The sequence below is a fragment of the Scyliorhinus canicula genome, chromosome 5, assembly GCF_902713615.1.
Source record: "Scyliorhinus canicula chromosome 5, sScyCan1.1, whole genome shotgun sequence".
In the NCBI taxonomy this organism is placed as follows: Eukaryota; Metazoa; Chordata; class Chondrichthyes; order Carcharhiniformes; family Scyliorhinidae; genus Scyliorhinus; species Scyliorhinus canicula.
The window spans coordinates 37,278,917-37,300,859 of NC_052150.1; the positions used below are offsets into that span (position 1 = coordinate 37,278,917).

General features: G+C 45.5%; 1 protein-coding gene across 3 annotated transcripts in view; it reads left to right on the plus strand.

Moving 5' to 3' along the window:
- Positions 1 to 21,943, plus strand: part of elmo1 (engulfment and cell motility 1 (ced-12 homolog, C. elegans)) — a 330,714-nt gene that overhangs the window by 68,761 nt on the left and 240,010 nt on the right. For all 3 annotated transcript variants that reach the window (XM_038796915.1, XM_038796914.1, XM_038796916.1), the window contains exons 2-4: positions 11,533 to 11,676; positions 12,203 to 12,243; positions 15,304 to 15,376. In XM_038796915.1, coding sequence (XP_038652843.1) covers positions 11,599 to 11,676; positions 12,203 to 12,243; positions 15,304 to 15,376 — 192 coding nt within the window. In that variant the 5' untranslated portion in view covers positions 11,533 to 11,598. The remainder of the gene's footprint in view (positions 1 to 11,532; positions 11,677 to 12,202; positions 12,244 to 15,303; positions 15,377 to 21,943) is intronic.

Sequence of the window (21,943 nt, forward strand, 5' to 3'; positions counted from 1 at the left end):
ACATTTGCCTATTCCGCTTGCAGTCTCCCAAATTCTTCCTTTACAGCGTGTCATGTCACCTAATTTGATATAATAAACCTTAATCATTCCACTTGTGCATTTGTCCAAAGAGTTTGTATACAAGTGAAAGTAGAAGAGATCTCAGCACAAAGACCTGGGGCAAGTTACTCTGAAAAACATTCATTTAATCCCAGTTATTTGCTTTGTGTGTGTGTATCACTCTGTAGCTGTCCTGGGAGATCAGATAGTAGAGTCTGTATGGGTGAGGATAGGAAATAGCAATGGGAAGGAAGCACTGGTGGGAGTAGTTTATTGGCCTCCTAAAAGTATCCATATTTCTGGCAGAGTATTTATTAACCAATAATTAAGAAGTGATTGTATCCATTTGTTTAATGCAATAATTACGGGGGACGTTAACTTCTATATAGACAAGGCAAATCAGATGGGCAAAAGCAATTTGGAAGACAAGATCATGGAATGCATCCAAGACAATTTCCGTGAAGCATACTTAGTAAAATGCATCAGGAAACAGGCTGCTTTAGACCTTGTCTTGCAGACTGAGACAGAGTTAATTTGTGATCTAACAGTAAGGGATCATTTGGACCATTGGTCATAAATACAATAGAATTTTACATTGTGTTGAAGGATGATGTAGTTAAGTCATAAAATAAATAAATCCAATTGCATAAGTAGACTAACTAGATTTTTAAAAAATCATTCATACGGGATGTTGACGTCACTGGCAAGGGCAGCATTGTTACCAAATTGTCTTTGCGAAGGTGTGAGCTGTTACCTTGAACTGTTGCGGTCCTTATGATGTAGCTACGCCAACAGTGCTGTACTGGAGGGAGTTCTAGGAATTGACGATGAAGGAGCAGTGGTATACTTCCAAGTCAGGGTGGGTATATCCGTATAATAATAATCTTTAGTGTCACAAGTAGGCTTAATTAACACTGCAATGAAGTTACTGTGAAAATCCCCTAGTCGCCACACTCTGGCGTCTGTTCGGGTACACTGAGGGAGAATTCAGAATGTCTAATTCACCTAACACGCACGTCTTTCGTGACTTGTGGGAGGAAACCGGATCACCCGGAGGAAACCCATGCAGACACGGGGAGAATGTGCAGACTCCGCACAGACAGTGACCCAAGCTGGGAATCGAACTTTCGACCCTGGCGCTGTGAAGCGTTGTGGTTGAGGCATTAATTTGCCAGCAAACCAGCCTCGTATAGATTCCCTCTAGTCTGCCTGTCTCCTGTGTTTCTCTTGAGTGCATTCATCCATCCGCCTCCCCCGTAACCCCCTCCTCCTTTCTTTCTCTTCCTTGTTCCAGGACGTGCTCTGTGCACCCCCACCGCCCCCCCCCCCCCCTTTTCTTTATTGGTTGTTGGCCACGAACAGGTCTTGAAACAAGTTGGTGAATAGCCTCTACTTCCTATGAAAGCCTTCTTCTGACCCATGGATGGCGAACCTTTTCTTCTCCAGCCTGAGAACTTTTGCCAGATCGGACAGTCAGTCACCTTGAGTGGTACTGCCAATCGCCAACCGAGCCCGGGCAATTAGGGAGGCAAAGGCTAGAATGGCAGCCCCCCCTCCCCATGAAGAACTCTGGCTGCTCTTATACCCCGAAGACCCCCGCTATTGGGCACGGCTACAACCTCACTCCCAGAACCCTGGACATGGCCTCAAAGAGGGACATCCAGTACCCAACAACTATGGGGCATGCCAAGAACATGTGGTTGTGGTTGGCCAGACCTTGGCACCGTTCGCGTTTGTCCTCCACCTCTGGAAAGAACCCACTCATGTGTGTGCACCACCTTTAGTTGTATAAATCAACTGTGTTGCAAAAGGCCTTGGGGATGTAGACCGGGATGGATATGAACAAGCAGAGGAACTGGGTAGCAGGTTCATCTTGATCATCATCTGCACTCTCCCTCCCTGTAAGGGAGAGTGGGAGTGAACCCCACCTCTGCAGGCTGTTTCTTAACTTCCTCCACCAGACTTGTCAGGTTCCACTTGCGGATCCGTGTCCAGCCATGGGCTATTTGGATCCCCAGGTAGCGGAATTTGGTCTGGGCCAGTTTGAACGACAGTCCCTCCAGTTCTGCTTTTTCCCTCTGGGGAATTCACGGGGAAGTTTTCGCTCTTACTGAAGGTTAAGCTTGTAACCTGAGAAGACTCCAAACTCTTTCAATAGTTCAGTACTGTAGCACAGTGGTTAGCACTGCTGCTTCACAGCTCTGGGGTCCCAGATTCAATTCCCAGCTTGGGTAACTGTCTGTGTGGAGTCTGCATGTTTTCCCCATGACCGCGCGAGTTTCCTCCTGGTGCTCTGGTTTCCTCCCACAAGTCCTGAAAGACGTGCTGTTAGGTGAATTGGACATTCTGAATTCTCCCTCCTTGTACCTGACCAGGTGCCAGGATGTGGCGACTAGGGGCTTTTCACAGTAACTTCATTGCAGTGTTAATGTAAGCCTACTTGTGACAATAAAGATTATTATTAGTTTCATTATTTCTTCCATGCTGGCCAGGGAGTTTAAGATGTAGAGGAGCAGAACATCTGCATAGAGTGAGACCATATTCTCTCTACCTTGCCTTTGGATACCTCCACCTCTTTGCTGCTTTCCATCCCTTTGCCACTTTAAGGGCGATTGCTGGTGGCTCGATCGGCAGGGCAAAAGCAGAGAGGACCGCAGGCATCCCTGCCTCGTGCCTCTGTGCGGTCGGAAGTATCCAGAGCTGGTGGTGTTTGGCCGTACGCGCGCCACAGGAGCACTGTACAGTAGTTCCACCCAGGAAATGATCCCTGGCCCAAACCCAAACCGCTCCAGTACCTCGATGAGGTACTTCCATTCGACCCCGTCGCAGGCCTTTTCTGCATCCAGGGAGATGATCGCTTCCTGTGTTCTCACCCCGGATGGGGCCACGATCGCATTCAGCAGGCTAGATTAGAGGTTATAACTGGAGGTAAGCAATATTTCATCATTTTCAACAATCTTTCCATGGAAATGTGAGCCACCGAAGGCTAACTAACGATGTTAAGGATAGTATTAAATGAAAAGAAACTTATAATATTGCTAAAAGATGCAGGAAGGCTAATTGGTAGTGTTTTAGAAACAAACAAAGCATGACTAAAAAATTGATGGGGGAGAAAATAGAATATGAAACGAGTAAGTAATTTAAAACAGATTTTAAAAAGAGAGCGGCACACTTAAAGAGTGAGGCATGATAAACTGTAATAGGGAATAAGTAGGAAGGAGCTTAAAGTAATTGATATTAGTAAAGAAAAAGCACTGGAGCAATTAATGGAATTAAAAACTGACAAATCCCCCAGACCTAATATCTCTGTGCACTGTTCTGAAAGAGGTGGCCTTGACTATAATAGATGTATTGGTTGTGACCTTCCAAAATTCCCTTAATTGTAGAATGAGACCGGTGGATTTGAATGCAGTAAATGTAACATTGCTGTTCAAGAATTGAGGGAGAGGGAAAGCAGCTAATCTAATGCCGGTCATCAGGAAAAGTCTGGAATCCATTAAGCAAGTGGCAACTGAGCATTTAAAAATTCATAATTCATTATTAGGTTAAAGAGAGAGTTGGAATAAAGCGAATTGGCAGGCTTTTACTGGTGGATAGCCATAAGATTAACTACTGGAGTTTTAGCAATTTACAATCTGCATTAATGACTTATCTAAAACAAGAGTGTAATATAGCCAACTTTGCTGGTGGCACAGAGCTAGACGGGAAGGTAAGCTGTCAGGAAGACGAATGGTGTCTGCAGAAACGATATAGACATGTTAAATGAGTAGGCAAGAAAATGGTAGACAGAGTAAAACAGAATATTTTTTGAATTAGAGCCTGTTAAATATTAGTGTTCAGATGGAAATTGGTATCCTTATGCATAAAACATGAGAAAGTTGTTACAGAAATCTATTGGGAAAGCAAATGGATATGTTGGCCTTTACTGTAAGGAAATTATTTTCCAACACCCTGGCCTAGTGGGCGATTCAGAAAACAGCAACTAGGCAGCATTTCTGGAGAAAGAGAGTGACGGCAGCTCACAGCTTCTCCTCTCCCCATCCAGCATCCGACTGTCCTTCCCAGGTTCTCTGAAAACCGTCTCACACGGGTAGGACCAAATCACTGCCTGTCACTGGGTAGAATGCAGCCGCTGCCCAATTCATTGGCCACCAGCTAGCCAATCAAACCAATTGCCTCGGAGTTCTCCTGTTCAAAAGCTAAACCTCCACAGCACAGTCTAGTATTTTGCAACTTTTGAGTTCCTCACTTCCTCTGCTGGATTTAAAGGTATATGTCCATTAAATATCAATGGATCAAAATGGACAAAGTAAAAGAAATCAGAAATAAGGGAGTCGACAGGAAGGGCCCTTACAATACAAAAGCAAGAAAATCTTGGTGAGACCACATCTTGAGTGCTGTGTAGAATTTTGATCTCTATACTTTAAAAAAAAAAAAATTTGGTATCCAATTATTTTTTTCCAATTAAGTGGCAATTTTAGCGTGGCCAATCCAGCTAACCTGCACATCTTTGGATTGTGGCGGTGAAACCCACGCATACATGGGGAGAATGTGCAAACTCCACAGACACACTGACCCGGGGCCGGGATTGAACCCGGCTCCTCAGTGCTGTAGGCAGCAGTGCTAACCACTGTGCCACCGAGCCGCCCCTAGGTCTCCATACTTAAGGATATACTTGCGACAAAGGTTCACCACATTGAATCCTGGGATGAGGAGTGTTGTCCTATGAGGAGACATTGAGGAGAATGGATTTATGCTCTCTGGAGTTAAGGATAAGAGATGATCTTGTTGAAGCATAACATTCCAAGAGGGCCTATCAGGGTAGATGCTGAGAGATTATTCCCCTAGTTGGAGAATCTAAAATTAGTGGTTATTGTCTATGGATAAGGGGTTGGCCAGTTAGGACTGAGATGAGTAGAAATTTCTAAACTTGGACGAGTTCTTTGGAATTCTCTGGTGCGGCACGCATTAGATGCTCATTCATTAAATAGATTCAGCAATTGCTGGACTTTGGAATCTAAGGATATGGGGTCTGCCTGGGACAGCGCAGTTGAGGTAGATCAGTCATATTCTTATTGAATGGTGAAATGGGCTGGAGGGTCCTTCTACACCTCCTATGTGTTTTTACCTGTATGGCTATATTCCCTTTAGCACCTTGTGCAGAAGGAGGCCATTCAGCCCATCGAGCCTGCACCAGCCCTTGGAAAGAGCACTTAAGCCCACACCTCCAGCCTATCCCCATAAACCAGTAACCCCACCTAACCTAAGGGCAATTGATCATGGCCAAACCATCTAACCTGCACATCTTTGGACTGTGGGAGGAAACCGGAGCACCCGGAGGAAATCCACGCAGACATGGGGAGAACGTGCAGTCTCTGCACAGGCATTGACCCAAGCCAGGAATTGAACCTGGGACTCTGGACCTGTGAAGCAACTGTGCTAACCACTGTGCCCCCCCCCCCCCCCCCCCCCCCCCCACATAGTGTTGCAAACATCATTTGATGCAATGGAGTTGTAAACAAAACAAAAATAGCAAAACATTTTTCGGGATGTGGATTTCATGGATTAAGATTACCATCAGGGTGGAATACAGCTTCACATTTCACAGCCCCTCAGAGACCTTAATGCTAATGATATAGCAACATTAGGTTTTCTGGACCAGTAGGATTATGTAGATTCCTAATCCCTTTGCTGTGCTCTACTGAAATAAAGGGCCAACAGGGAAAGAGGAGGGGTGGGGGTCGAATCTGATTGCTCTTTCAAACTGCAATATGGCCTCCTCTTGTACTGAACACTTCTATAAAGTATGCAGGAAGGGCAAGCAGAGTAGTTACTGTGCCCTATAAATTCCTGTCACCTCCCATCCAATAACAGACTGACAGTGTTTAGTTTGTTTGCTGTGCAGTTTGATTCAATTATCAGATGATGTTCACTCACCATCAAAATAAAATACAATCTTTGTGCATCGGTAAAATTATACAGTTCCCAACGCTTGTACATGGTGCTATTCTCTAAACTAAGCAGAAAGAAAATCTTGAAATGCCGTTAAGATATTTGAGCTAAATAGAAGTGAATGGGATGGCTGGAAAGGGAAGAGAATTTCAGTTCCTGTTTACGGAGTGGGAACATCTGCGCAATATATGTTGTTTCAACAATGCTGTAACCTTCCCCATTGTTCTTCCTGCCCAACCTAACCCCTACTTTTCTCTAGCGTCGCACTTAAAAAAACTGTTAAATCCCCAAGTGCACTGGAATTTAGTCTGCAACGACCCTCCAAAAGAGCAACCTACGGAGAGACCCCCCCCCTATCCCCGTAACCTCACTTAACCTGCACATCTTCAGACACTAGGGGCAATTTTCCTAAGCATGGCCAGTCCACCTAACCACATCTTTGTACTGCGGGAGGAAACCAGAGTTAGGATGGGCAGGAAGAACAAAGGGGAAGGTCTGTGATCAGTTGGAGGGCAAGTTCGATTAAATGATAAATTGAGATGATGGTGCAAGACAAAAGGGGTGGTAACGGGGCAAATCAAGAAACAAAGTAAATAGTTACATCAGAACAGCAAAGAAGGAGGAAACCATGGTAAAGAAGGCTTCCATGGCTTGGAATTGTGGCGTAGAAGGGTGGGTCGATCCCAGGATTGTGGACCACCCTACTGGCTCTGGACTGCTACGGAATTGCCACTCCCAAGTCCTCCCACGCAGCTGCACAAGACCTCTTTCGCTCCTGATGTGGCTCTGGTACAGTAACTTCCATTACCAACTGCTCTGGGCTGGGAGAAAATGAGAGCGGTGGCTATGATCTTAGTTCATTAAACTCAATCTTAAGCCTGAAGGCTGAAAAGTGATTGATAGAAAACCTTTTACTTGTGAGATCGTGCTGTGTGCAAATTGGTTACCCCTTTCCTACAGCACCACAGTGACTACACTTCAAAAGTACGTTGTTGTGCTTTGGGGAATCCTGAGATTATGAAAGATATTATAATAATGCAAGTAGTTTCTCTTTTGGTTGAAGAGGTGTTTTTTGTTGGTGGCAAAGGCACTCAATAACAGCAGAGGGTCAAGGCTACCATCGTTAATTGTTTTTAAAAATAAATTTAGAGTACCCAATTCATGTTTTCCAATTAAGAGGTAATTTAGCATGGCCAATTCACCTACCCTGCACATTTTTGGGTTGTGGGGTCGAAACCCACGCAAACACGGAGAGAATGTGCAAACTCCACACGGGCAGTGACCCAGGGCCGTGATTCGAACCCGGGTCCTCAGCGCCGTAGGCAGCAATGCTAACCACTGTGCCATGTGCCGCCCAATCGTTAATTGTTTTGAGTGAGCTGAGCGTCTGGCCACTTTTCCCAGACCTGCACGCAGTGTTTTCCTTGCTCCCCTGTACTGAACCCTTGCATGACCACCAGGGAGGGACAGGAGATAGACTAGAAGTGCAAGATAATTAAATGTCCATCTGATGTGTTGCTGTACACCCCGAAAGGCTGCAGTGTAAAGAGAGCTTGCCTTCCAGCCAGATTCATTAAAACATTTTTTTTAGAGTACCCAATTATTTGTTCCAATTAAGGGGCAATTTAGCGTGACCAGTCCATCTAGCCTAACTAAGGGGTAACCAATTTGCACACAGCAAGATCATACGAGCAAAAACCCATCTTTGGGTTGTGGGGGTGAAACCCACGCAGTCACAGGGAGAATGTGCAAACTCCACATGGCCAGTAACCCAGGGCCGGGATTTGAACCTAGGTCCTCAGCGCTGCAGGTAGCAGTGCTAATTAGTGTGCCAAGTGACGCCCCTCACATAGATTCATTGACTAACAGTCACGTCATTAGTGAAATTACACACTGCTCAATCAGGATCATTCAAAACTGATTTGACAGTTTTACATATATATTAAACAATGTATATATATATATAATGTTGGTATATAATGTCAGTATAAAGGGTTGGATTCTCCGTTTGGGAGAGAAAGGGTGAGATTCTCCAATTGCCGATAGCATGCCGTAGGGACAGCCTGAGGACGTCACTTGAGGCCCTCCAACGATGCTCCCTCCCGATGGGCATACTTTCCGATGGCATCGGTCGTGTGTCTTCTCAGTTTTCGGGAACATCGTGTGGCGGCTGTGGACTGGGTTGGGGGGCTAGAGGGCGGTGGCGAGGATGGTTACAGGGGGGCGCAGTTTGGCAGGCCGGGTCTGCGGGCAGCCGCCGCCATGTTGTACGGTGCGGACGCCACAGGTCGCTGCCGTGCGCATGAGCGGCCATGGATCCGGCCATTCTGCATCTGTATCTGCAGGTAAGGCTTTACGTGGTGCATCTGGTAGCCCTCCACTGGGCGGAACATCGGTGCGGGGGCGCCGATGACTTTTTGGTCGTAAGACCAGGCGCCCCCTCCAGACATAGCCGCAAATTGGAGAATCCAGCCCTAAGTGTTGATGTCAGCGGATCATGTGTGGGCTTTCATAACCATAAATGCAGTGCGAAACCCTCACCAATTCTGGTACCGGTGAAGGGCTAGCACCGGCACCATGTGAAACTCCCGCGGACTGCGCCGAAAATGGCAGGAGAATGGCCGGGTCCCGGGCCGCTTATTTGCACGGCTGATGACCTGCACCTGTCGTGCCTTACAACATGGCGCCAGCAGTGCGTGAACCCAACCCGCCAACCATGACCCCACAACCCACCACCTGGCCAGTCCCCCCAGCCGGAGCAGGTGCACCCCCGGCCAGCAGCACAGATCGCGGCTGAGTGTGGAGGCGCTGGACGCAGTCCGCTGGGACCACACTAGGTCCACGCCATCGGGAACTCGGCCCATCGGTAGGCTGGCCGATCAGGCGCCAACGCTGTTGAAGATGCGCCCGGCGGGCGTCATGCGCCACAATGACACCGGTTTGGAGGGGGTGGAGTATGACGGACCGGCGTCAAACCAGAACCGTCCCCGATTCCGGCATCTGAATCCATTCTCCGCCCGATCACGATTTCGGCCCCGGGCTGCGGAGAATTTCGCCCAATATATATTGTAACTAATGCAGTTTTACGCTCTGAATCCTTCCAAGTGCATAGAAAATGGAAATCTCAAAACTTGACTGCTCTCAAGATTTGATTGTGTTGGTAACCATTTTTATCAAGAAAGAAATGCACACAAATTCATCATAAAATAAATTTAAGTCAGTATTGAAGCTGACCTGTATTTTCAATTTCCATTTCCATAAGTTGAGCTTCTGTTGGCAATGATTGCACTTGGGGCTTGTGACAATTGGAGGATTTTAAGAATATTGGCTTCTGAATATTGGGACAAGAGCTAAAAGCCTGGGATTATAGTGTGTTTAGCTGCAATGACCAGATTTTTACAAAGGATTTTGTTTTGCTTCTCGTAAATAGAAGGTGACATTGACAAGAATGTGTTTTTCAGTCTAGGCTAATGGACTTTGGTTTGACTAGGGAGGTCCCTGAAGAGTTAATGTGCTTTTGCAGCCTGCAGCGAGAGTGTGTCTTTTTGCTGGAGGAGATTAGGTCTAGAGAGGCAGTGAGTTTGGAGAAGCTTTGAGAGAGAGGGGAGCTCAGTTTTGATATGCCTGATTCTGAGTCCACAATTCTTTCCAAGTAGGATAGTTTTAATAAAAAGAGGAATAATGTTTTAAAGCAGAGTAGTCTTGTCGGAAGACAAGGAAGAGGCTGAAACAACTTAGTTGAAGCAGCTATTTGAAGATATTCAGCCAGAGTCTGAAGGGGTGCCGACTGGACCCAAATCTGTTTTATGAAGCAAGTATTACTCTGTGCCCCGCTAATTGTAAGCTGGATTAAGAGCTGTATGTTTTGTTTCTTGTTTAATGGGAAATTGTATAGTTGTGTTATGGGATAATTTGTAAACTGTTCTTTTTGGTGGTGAAGTTAAAGTTTAATATTGTATTCATAATAAACTTTTGTTAAGAAATGCCAAAGTCCTATTTTTTTCCTGCAATCACTCCTGGAGCGAATCATTCTTTCCACACAGTCTTAAAATAAAATAAAATATTGGGGGTTTGGTCCAGTATCCCAGCTACTGTTGGGGTCCGGTCTGGGATCGTAATGGGCTCCAGTGGTCTTCCCACCCTCCCACTCTAAAATCTACACTCCTGTGCTCCAAAGCACAGCATCATGTTTCACAAAGTGGTTTAATGTGAACCAAGTAGCACCTTATGGATGTTAACATTTCAGTCGTCCAGGCTGTGTGACCAATTTTGTCAGTTCCCTGGTCTGTTATTTATGTAATTAGTTCACCAGTTTATAGGTTTTAACATCCGGATTGCTGTTTTACCAGTTTAAAGTCCTACTACCTGTGTTACTAGTTTACCAGTTTTCAGGCCGTATCATCTTGCAACAGTTGGCTGTTTCTACTGGGATTACTATATGGTCTTCAAGTGTTTGGGTTAAACTGGTCATCACCAGTCAGTTCTTTCAATATCAAGTGATCTTATCAACAAGAAATTGCATTTATACAAACATAGGAAATAGACCATTCCGCGCCTCGAGCCTGCTTCCTCGTCCAATAAGGTAATGGCTGATCGTTTGTATTTCGAGTCCCACATTCTGTCCACCCCGATGATCTTTGATTCCCTTGCCCAAAAAGAATCTATCAACTCCGCCTTAAAAATATTCGATGACCCCACCCCAACGCCTGCTGAAGCAGAGAGTTGCAAAGTTGCACAATCCTCAGAGAAAACAATTTCCCTCACCTCCTGTCCTGGAAGGACAAACCCTCATTTTAAAACTGTGCCCCAAGATTTGGACTTACCCACAAGAGGAAACATCCTTTACACGTCCACCTGTCAGGACCACTTGTCATATCCTGCCAATCAGGCAGCTTTACATTTAATACAGAAAAATATCCCACGGTGCTTCGTAGAAATGGAATCAGACAGAACTGGATGCCGAACCAAAGAAAATGATATTCGGAAGGATAGCTTGGATAACGAGGTGCTTTGTAAGAAGGATTTTAAAGGAAGAGAGAGAGAGACAGGAATCCCATGGCTTATGCTTGGAACCTGTGATGTGGAGACATTAAAGTTATTAATGTTAGTAGTGAATTTACATTGTGGATAAAGTATTGGAACCCAAACCAAGATTCATGGCAGAAGGTGGCATTGGTCATCTCTATTTGATTTTGTCCAGGCTTTTATTATGCTTTTTTTTTTTTAAATTTAGATTACCCAATTTTTTTCTATTAAGGGGCAATTTAGCGTGGCCAATCCACCTACTCTGCACATTTTTGGGTTGTGGGGGCGAAACCCACGCAGACACGAGGAGAATGTGCAAGCTCCACACGGACAGTGACCCAGAGCCGGGATCGAACCTGGGACCTCAGCGCCGTGAGGCGGTTGTGCTAACCACTAGGCCACCGTGCTGCCCTGGCTTTTATTATGCTTGACCAATATCAAAAACACACTGTCTTCATTTAGCCAAATATATAATTTATTTCCCAACTGAATTTACTTTTGTGTGTTTTACTTTAGGGTTGAGTCACGTGTATGCTGAGGAAACCTGCCCTGCTCTCTCCAGTGAGGGTGTAAAACATTAAGATGCCACCACCGTCGGACATTGTGAAGGTGGCCATTGAATGGCCTGGGGCTTTCCCCAAGTTGATGGAAATTGATCAGGTAAGAACAGAATTAAGAGGTTACAAAATGCAAATTTGGTGCAAACTCTCACGCCAAGCTGTTCACATTGACTTGGATTCAGCTCATCCAGAGGTTGGCTGGGGCCACACCTGGACCATGAATAACAAGAACAAGTGGAAGGGATGGGCCATGTGTCCATGATCAGAGTATCATGGAACCAGTCACGAACTCTAGGGTTGGCTGCCACCCAAGGATCTAACACTGTCAAAAGAACTGAGTCAGCGAGCTAATGGTAACATCTCAAACCAGATCAGTGCCACTGGTGTTCACTGGTAATCCTCTGTCTCCTAATGCCAGACTGGCTGACTGAAATGGTGGGCGAGTGAGTGGTGCCACAGTTTAAGATAGCTAAACAGCCACAAGAGTCATTGGCTTTAGGTGGTGGGATGGGAAGAAAATGACTGATAGAAAAAGACAGTTTGTTATATTGTTGAAGCTCCATGGACTGGGGATCTGTACTTCAAAAATTTAATTTTTAAAAAACATGTTTCTATTATTATTGCAGAAAAAGCCTTTGGCTTCGATTATCCGGGAAGTCTGTGATGGGTAAGTGTTTTCAGGCATTCATTTCAGTGTTTGTGGGCCAGAGTCCTCACTTACGATAACTTGACTATGATAAGGAAGAAGGACTGTTATAACTTAGCAAGCTCGGCATTAAACCAGATATGTGCCAGTACAGGTGAATTGTATATCTTGTTTTGTTTGTCATGTAAAGGTGGCCCAGGATTTGCATTTGTGATTTTGCTACCGTTAGAATCATAGAATCTCCACAGTGCAGAATGTGGCCATTCAGCCCATCAAGTCTGCACCGACCCTTCAATAAAACACCTTACCTAGGCCCACTCCCCCCCGGGCCCCAATTGCTGTAATCCTGCACATCTTTGGGCCCTAAGGGACAGACCACATTCTCCGCGATGCTGGTGGGTAAACGTGCTGGCGCAAAATACGCTTGGAATAACGTTACAGAGAGAGTAGACAATAGTAATGTAGGAGTTACAATTTATCTCTATTTACAAAAGGCCTTCTATATGGTGACTCGAAATAGACTAATAAGTAAGATCAGGGAATGTGGGGCAGAGATTCTCCCCTAGCCGGCAGGACGGAGTGGCGTGAACCACTCCGGCGTTGGGCCGCCCAAAAGGTGCGGATTCCTCTGCACCTTTAGGGGCTAGGCCCGCCCCGGAGTGTTTGGCGCCCCGCCGGCTGGCGTGGAAAGCCTTTGGCACCACGCCAGCCGGGGCCGAAGGGACTCCGCCGGCCGGCGGGAGTCAGCGCATGCGCAGGAGCGTTAGCGGCTGCCGACATCATCCCCACGCATGCACGGGTGGGGGGGTCACCTACCCGTCAGCCATGGCGGAGGCTGATGGTCCGCGCGTAGGAAAAGAGTGCCCCCACGGCACAGGCCCGCCCGCGGATCGGTGGGCCCCAATCGCGGGCCAGGCCACCGTGGGGGCACCCCCTGGGGTCAGATTGCCCCGCGCCCCCACCAAGACCCTGGAGTTCGCCCGCGCCGCCAGTCCCGCTGGTAAGGGAGGTGGTTTAATTCACGCCGGAGGGACAGGCATAGAAGCAGCGGGTCTTCGGCCCATCGCGGGCCGGAGAATCGCAGGGGGGGGACCCGCCGATTCCCACCCCCATTGAATCTCCGGTGGCAGAGAATTTGGGGGCTGGTGGGGGCGGGATTCACGCTGCCCCCCCCGGCGATTCTCCGACCCGGCGGGGGGTCGGAGGATCCCGCCCGTGGAGTCCGGAGACAAGTGGCAGAATGGATTCAAGGCAAGAAGAGGAGTGAGAATGAAGGGTAGTTATTCAAAGTGGCAGAAGGATCGGTGCTGAGACTGCTGTTATTCCCAATTTACCACTAACAATTTGGATGTTGGAAGCAACAGGATAATTTCTAAATTTGCAGAATGACACCAACTTGACGGGGAGAATCAATACTGAGGAGGACTACACAAAAAAACAAGAAGACATTAATAAACTTACGTGGGCCAAAGACATAAATCGGGAAAAGTTGCGCCACAGAATAGCAGGGCCCTTAGGAAATAAAAATAACCCAAGTACGAGTCATTATTTCCACAGGGACAGAAGTGAAAAATAGGGAGGTATTGCCCTATCTGTACCTAACGTTGGTTAGTGCAATTATGATCACTATTTAAAAAAAATATATAGGGCAATGGGGAGGGCACAGAGAAGATTTATAATGATGGCACCAGAGGTGACCTAATGGAATCATGGAATCCTTACAGCCCCATGAGTCTGTGCTGACCCTCCGTAAGAGCACCCTACCTTGGCCCTGCCCCCCGTCATATTCCCATTATCCCACCTAACCTGCACATCTTTGGGCTGTGGGAGGAAACCGGAGCACCCGGAGGAAACCACACAGACACGGGGAGAAGGTGCGAACCCCACGCAGACGGTCATCTTAGTTCTGTGAGGCAACAGATTGGGAGAAAGAATATTTTCGTTTGTGAAGAAAAACATAATCATAGTCCATTAAAAAATCTAGTGCAGAACTTAAAAGAAACTTCTTCACTCAAGGAATGGTGTGAATATGGATCTGATTACCACAGGGAGTGGTTGAAATGAATGTACAGATGCATTTAAGGGAAAAGTAGACAAGCATACGAGGGAGAGGGGAATCATAATAATTCATCTTTATTAGTGTCACAAGTAGGCTTGCGTTGAATGAACTTATCCTGAAAATCCTCATGTCACCACACCGGCTCCTGTTCGGGTATATTGAGGGAGAATTCGGAATGTCTAATTCACCCAACAAGCTCTCTTTCGGGACTTGTGGGAGGAAACCGGAGTGTCCGGAGGAAACCCATGCAGACACGGGGAGAACGTGCAGACTCTGCACAGATAGTGACCCAAGCTGGGAATCGAACCTGGCTCCCTTGTGCTGTGAAGCAACAGTGCTAACCACTGTGCTACTGTGCCGCCTAGAAGGACAAAAGATTTAGATGAGAAAAGATGAGAGGAGGCTTGAATGGATTGCAAACACCAATATGGACTAGTTTGGCCGAATGGCCTGTTTCTGTGCCGTATATCCTGCATAATCCTATGGAAATTTCCCCGCACTTGAACCCTCCCCCTGACCATTGAGTTTAAAGCACTCCATGCAGACCCAGTTCCTCAATTTGCCGGAAATCCGGTTCCAACACAGTTTAAGTAAAGCGTTTACCAATGGTACAGCTCCCTCTTGCTCAGTACTGGTGCCAGCATCCCATAAATTGAAACCCACTTCTCCCACACCAACCATTGAGACATGTATTACTCTGATCTTATTTACCCTATGCCCGAGGGGAAGAGTTCCTGTTCCTGATCACAATCCCACATTTGGACAATGTACCTGCTGGAGCACATGACATTGGACAGTGACTATTCCTAACACAGGGTAGGATTGGCTGGGGGTGGGGGTGAAAACGATAATTCAGGAGTGGGGAAGGTAAAGTTCACTGTGGGTGAGAGGCCTATATATTTTGAGTAAAAATAATTGTATGATTCTAACACTCATTTTATATTGCTGCTGTAAGGCTACAACTTGAGCTGGTTGTAACATATCAGGAAATAATATTTTTTTTCTTTTTGTTTTAAATGAAGTTGGTCTCTATCATCCCCTGAAAGCTATGCTCTGCAGTATGCAGACAGCACAAACTTTTACATCACAGAGAAGGTAAGAGTGTGTATGTCTGCATGTGCGCTTGTGTGTCTGTGTGCGTCTGTAGAATGCTTCATGTGTACCTGCGTATGCCGACAAAAACATTCTTAATTATTTGAATTGAAAGAAATGATATGAGGACCAAATAGAAGGTTGAAAAACGTGCAAGTAAAAATTGCAACAGCACAAGAAACCGAGAGAGTGCAGAGCCACCAAGGGGCGTGTGGGGAATCTGGAGAGAGACAGATGAAGAGAATGTGCTCGTGTGGATGTGCAAAGTAAAATATAGATTTTAAGCTTGTCTGTTGCAGATCTGTGTTTTGTGATTGGAACAAAATACTGAATCAGGTCATTTGGCATTGACTGGGGGGAGGCTTTTATTGAGTTGGGAGGTGGATGAGGAAGTGGTGCAGGACCTTGGTGAGATCTGTCACCATTTACTATGAATGGTTGGCAAACCAAGTCTTCTGAGCTCACCTAACAGCTGCTTTGGCAGAAACATGGACATTTGACTTATCTACATTTGTACCTGGAGCAGTGCGGAACTATTAAATGATTGCTGACAATGTAATATAGAGGCCACAAATTGTACACACTCAGCACATCCTGTTCTTTAGCTGCCTTGATGACTCATCAATTTCTTGCACATTTACAAATGAGTCCTTCACTGACTGGTTTGGCTGTTGACCGCTGTCAGTGACTTTTTGTTGCCACAATTGGGTAGGACTGGTTCACTTCCCTCCATTTTCTACACCGTGAAGAACAAGTTGCACTTGCACAATATTGATAACATAGTAAAATATCTCAAAGAACTCCACAGGAACAACAATCAAACAACATTTGACACTTCGCTGTCATACCAAGACAGAACATGAGGCAAATGTCCTTCCTTTGGTAAGGAGATAAAACTGTGCGTAATACTCTGGCTGTGAGCTCACCAAGGTCTATTTAACTGTAGTAAGGCTGTTTAATAATAATCTTCATTATTGTCACAAGTAGGCTGACATTAACACTGCAATGAATGTACTGTTACAATCCCCTAGTCGCCACACTCTGGCACCCGTTCGGTACACAGAGGGAGATTACTCCTGTACTCCTATTACTTTGTTTAAAAAAAGGCTAAAAAGCATTTACTTTCCTAATTACTTTCTGTACCTTTGTGTTAGCTTTTTGTGATTCATGCACAAGGCCACCCATTGTTCCTCTGAACATCAACATTTCCCAATCTCTCTCAATTTAAGAAATACAATTATTTTCTATTTTTCCTACGCTAGTGGATGGATGATTCATACTTCCCCACATTATATTTCAGCTGCCTTGCCTTTGCCCACTCCCTTCACTTGTCTATAAATGTTTGCAGCCTCTTTGCATCCTCTTCACATTTAATTCTGTATCATCAGCAAACTTGGATTTGTTACTCTTGTTTCCTTCATCTGAGCAATTGATACAAATTGTAAATAGCTGAGGTCCAAGCACTGATCCTTGTTGTACCCACTAATTAAAGCCTGCCAATCAGAAAAGGACTTCATTCCTATATTCTGTCTGTTGACCAATCCTCAATTCATACTAATATATTACCCCCAATCCCCTGAGCCTTAATTTTGTGTAATAACCTCTTGTGTGGCACCTTGTGATGCTTTTCAAAAATGCATACGTACGTCCAATGATTTTTCCCTTGCCCCACCTTATTGAGCCGGCTAGATAGAACTTCAGAAGATTTGCCAAACACAATTTTCTTTCAAAGGTCTGTGTTGACTCTGCCTAAACCTATAATGATTTTCTAAGTGTCCTGTGTCTATGCCCCTAATAATAGATGCTAGCATTTTCGCAACTGCTGATGTCCAGCTAATAACCTACAGATCCTTGTTTTCTCCCCCATTCCTTTCATAGATGGCTGGTGTACACTTGCTGCTTTCCAATTCATTGGGATTGTCCTAGAATCTAGGGAATTCTAGAAGATCAAAACCAATGCATCCCGCTAACTCTGTAGCTGCCTCTTAAAACTGAAGCATTAAGCCATCGGGTCTAGGAGATTTGTCAGCATTGAGTCCCTCCAAATTTAATGACTAAAAGCTTGGACAAAGCGATAGATTTTAAGGATCCCCTTAAAGGGGAAAGGGGTATCCGAGATTATTAGGGAGGGAGTTTCAGACTTTGAGGAAAAGGCAGCCGAAGGCACACCCGCTGGTGGTGGGGTGATAGAAATTGGGTGTGTGTTTAAAAGAAAGATTCCATTTATCTGATGACTTTTGAAGCCACAGACACCTCAACATTCTTTATAGCCAATTAAGTCACTATTGTAATGTAGGAATCATGACAGTCAATATGTGCACAGCAAGCTCCCATGAACAGCCATGTATTAACCACCAGTTAATCTGTTTTTGTGATGTTTGTTGTTGAGGGATAAATATTGATGAGGACACCAGAGATATCCCCCTTGCTCTTCTTCAAAATGATACCATTGGACCTTTTACCTACACATGAGAGGGCAGACAGGGCCTCGTTTTCTCATCCACAATTATAGCACCTCTGCAGCTCAGCACTCCCTCGATCTCAGCACTCCCTCGATCTCAGGCTTGATTTTCCCGCTCAAGTCCTGGGGTAGGAGTTGAACCCAGAACTCTCTGATTCTGCTGAGCGACTGAAAAACTTGAGCACCAAAAGGCCAGAACTGGAGGAATGCAGAGACCGTAGAAGAATTGTAGGGCCTGGTGGAGGCTACAGAAGTCGGCTACAGAAGTTGGGAAGGGTGAAGCCATTGAGGGATTTGAAAGCAAGGATGTGGAACTTAAAATGTTATTGTTGTTGTGTGAGTGAGCACGTGGGCAATTTAACTCTGACCTCTTTCTCACCCTCACCAACAGCAGCACCATCTGGCCCATCATCAACAGCTCCCATGTTGGGCAGGAATCCAGATACAGGGATTTTTCTTGGTTGCATCAAAAAGTTCCTGTGTTTCCTAGAATTTTGTACTTGAGGACCAGTGTGTTAAGAGGCTTGTTAGGTCCCAGTATGATTCCTTGGTCCTCTTGCTGGTCCCAATATTTCCTCTCTGCTCCAGCCTTCGTCTGCCTCTGGCCCATTCTCTGCAACTCCTCATTCTTTCTCTCCTGCTGCCCTGAAAAGCCTCTTTTTAAAAGCTACCTTGCTCTGTTTGTGTTTCCACTCTCTGGTTGTCTGTGAAACACATTGGGATATTTTATTGCATTAAAGGGCCAGTTATGTAAATACAAATTGCTGACTTGGTGAGGAACTGGTGAGTTATTTATCTGTTGAGTTTACCTTCAATTTGTGTTGATCGCTCTGGGAATTAAAGATTATCTCTCATAATTACTCATTGAAGATTAGAATCATGGAATGGTTACGGCAGAGAAGGAGGCCATTTGGCCCATCGTGCTTGTGCCAGCCCTCTGATGGAGCAATTTACATTGTGCCTTTTCCCCTGCATTTTTTTACCTTTCCAGGTTCACCGAAACACAGAATTGTTACGGCACAGAAGGAGGCCATGTCTGCACCGGCTCTCCAAATTAATTAGTGCCGTTCCCCTGTACCCCTGTACATTGTTTCTATTCAAGTAATAATCTAATTGTTTCTTGAATGCCTCAGTTGAACCTGCCTCCTCATATTTCCAGGCAGTGGATTCCAGACATAAACCATTTGCTGTGTGAAAAAGTTTCCCCCTCGCTATTGCTTTAATTACTTTAATCACTTTAAATCTGTGCACTCTCATAGAACATAGAACAGTACAGCACAGAACAGGCCCTTCGGCCCTCGATGTTGTGCCGAGCCATGATCACCCTACTCAAACCCACGTATCCACCCTATACCCGTAACCCAACAACCCCCCACCCCTTAACCTTACTTTTTAGAACACTACGAGCAATTTAGCATGGCCAATCCACCTAACCCGCACATCTTTGGACTGTGGGAGGAAACCGGAGCACCCGGAGGAAACCCACGCACACACGGGGAGGACGTGCAGACTCCGCACAAACAGTGACCCAGCCGGGAATCGAACCTGGGACCCTGGAGCTGTGAAGCATTTATGCTGACCACCATGCTACCGTGCTGCCCTTCATCCTTCATCTTTTTATGAGAGGGAGCGATTTCTTCCCATCTACTCTGCCCAGCCCCCTCATGATTTTGGCCAGCTCTATCAAATCCGTAATTTTATAGTGAGAATCCACTTCTGGGTGCATTTTTTACACTGAAGGTATATCTGGCTGAAGACTGCTCTCCGGTGGTGAGAAGCGGAACTTCAGGAAATGTACTGAAGATATCAATTTACGTTGAACGAACAAAATGCTTAACGAAGAGCATTAGGAAAATAACTATTCACAGGCAGAAATGTGAATAGGGAAGCGATATTGTTCAGAAGCTAGATTTAAAACAAAACACATGGATTGTGTGGTGTCCCAATGAAGTGGTTCTGCCATGATGTCATTCCCAAAAGAGTCAATACAACTGAGGCATTGCAGACAGCAATTACAGAATACTATCCAATTTACAGCATCGAACTACCCTACTCTGTCCATCTGGCCTATGCCAGTGTTAATTCTCTCCATAGACATCCCTCCCAGATAACTTCACCTATCCCCAACTCAATCGTTCTGTTCATTTCTCCCTTGTGTTTATCCAGCTTCCTTAAATGGTTCAATGCTGTTTACCTCAAGGCCTCCTTGCAGTAGTGACTTCCACTTGTCTCCCCCACTCTCTGACTAGCTTGCATTTATATCCTGTTTTTTTTAAATAAAAGTTTTCATTTCCAGAGAAATATTTGTTTTCCTGTCCCTGTTCATGAAGGATTATGTTTGCCATTGAATATAATTTTGTCGCTATTTTTTTGATAAATAATAACTTACTTCACTTGGAGAGTACTTTCAGCAGAGCCAGGAGCAAGAGGGTAGAAGGGGATGTCACAAAGCTTGGGCATAGAGATTTTTATTGAGGAGATTTCTAAAGGAGATGTGAGCGATCGGGAGGTTTGGAAGGAAATTCTGCTGGGATTACCTTCTGGGCATTACCCTCATTTTAGGGGCAAAGTGAATTTGGGTAGCCCAAAAGACCAGAGTTGGGGGAACAGATAATTCATAATTAAATGGGGTGAAGGACCTGGAGAAATTGTAGACATTGAATTGGGAAGAGGCCACGGAATGCGGCACGGTGGCGTAGTGGTTAGCACTGCTATCTTATGGCGCTGAGGACCCAGGTTCGATTCCGGCCCCGGGTCATTGTCCGTCTGGAGTTTGCACATTCTCCCTGTGTCTGCATGGGTCTCATCCCCACAACCCAAAGATGTGCAGGGTACGTGAATTGGACACGCAAAATTGTCCCTTAATTGGAAAAAAATAATTGGGTGCTCTAAACTTATTTAAAAAGTAAAGGAAGAGGCCAGGGAGAAATTTGAAGTTGAGGACAGGGATTTTCAGTTGAGTGTATTGGGAGGAGGGGTCTGCTGCGGGACATCAAGAGGAAGGGTGAAGGATGAGTGGGACACCAGTGTCTTTGTGGGGGGAGGCTCGTGGTTAGTGAAGTGATCTTAGTGTCGAGAGTCTGAAGGCGACAAAGGGGTTGGGCTGTGTTGCAAAAGTGGTATTTGTGAGGGGAGGAAACAGGGTGTGAATCGCAGTCTAGGGTTACAAAAGGATGCTAAAGATACAAGCAATTTGGTTTAGTTTGAGGCATTGGCTTTGTGTGGGAGGTTGGTTGAACCAGCTCTTTTAATATTTCCACCATGAAATTAAAAGATTGTAAGCTAGCTTTAATATTGTGCATCTGATGGGAGTTTTGTTTGTTTGTTATTCATTCTCTATGACGCAGCAAAATCCGTTCATCATCTAAAGATTAAAGTTTGCCATCTGGTGGTGTGAATTGCACTTTACACATGTATTGTTACTTGCACTTATGTACATTTTAAGAGTCTAATTTCATGTGACCATATCTGCAAAATGTTTTGTATTTTTTATTTGTTTCAACTTCAACTATTTTTTATTTTGTTTCAAGACTGAGTCTTGATAACTGCTTAATCATTGTTGTGCAAATTCAACTATTTCCCTTTTAGTGACATGTATTCTTTATTTCACCTGGAACATATGTACGCGACTGATGCAAGATGGTTTTAGATACCCATTGTCCCGTAACTTCGTGGCTCCCCAGCATCTCATCTGGTTGGTATTTGGGACATTTGAAGCCAGTACTGAATCCATATTCCACCTACCGCTGCCCCCGAACCCTCCACTGACTTGAGCTGAACCGGACTGTTTGCAATCTTGGTCTCCTGTCCGCTGGGGAATTCCTCTTGAAAGATCCCAGATAAGGGTTTGTACGGCAATTACCCAGAAGCGCTAATTTCCCCAGGACACTGGGCACAAAGCAACTCGAATCGCTGGCTTCCGATGGTTCTGCAGATTTTACAACAATAGTTACTTCAAAAGAGTTAGAAGGAATAAAAGCACTTCTAGTTTCAGTATAGCTATTTTAATCAACCTGACCGAGTGCTGCAGAGAGACCCCTCCCCCCCCCCCCCCCCCCAACACCACGGGCACCCTACCCTCTGACTAATCAAACCCCAAGTGTATTCCC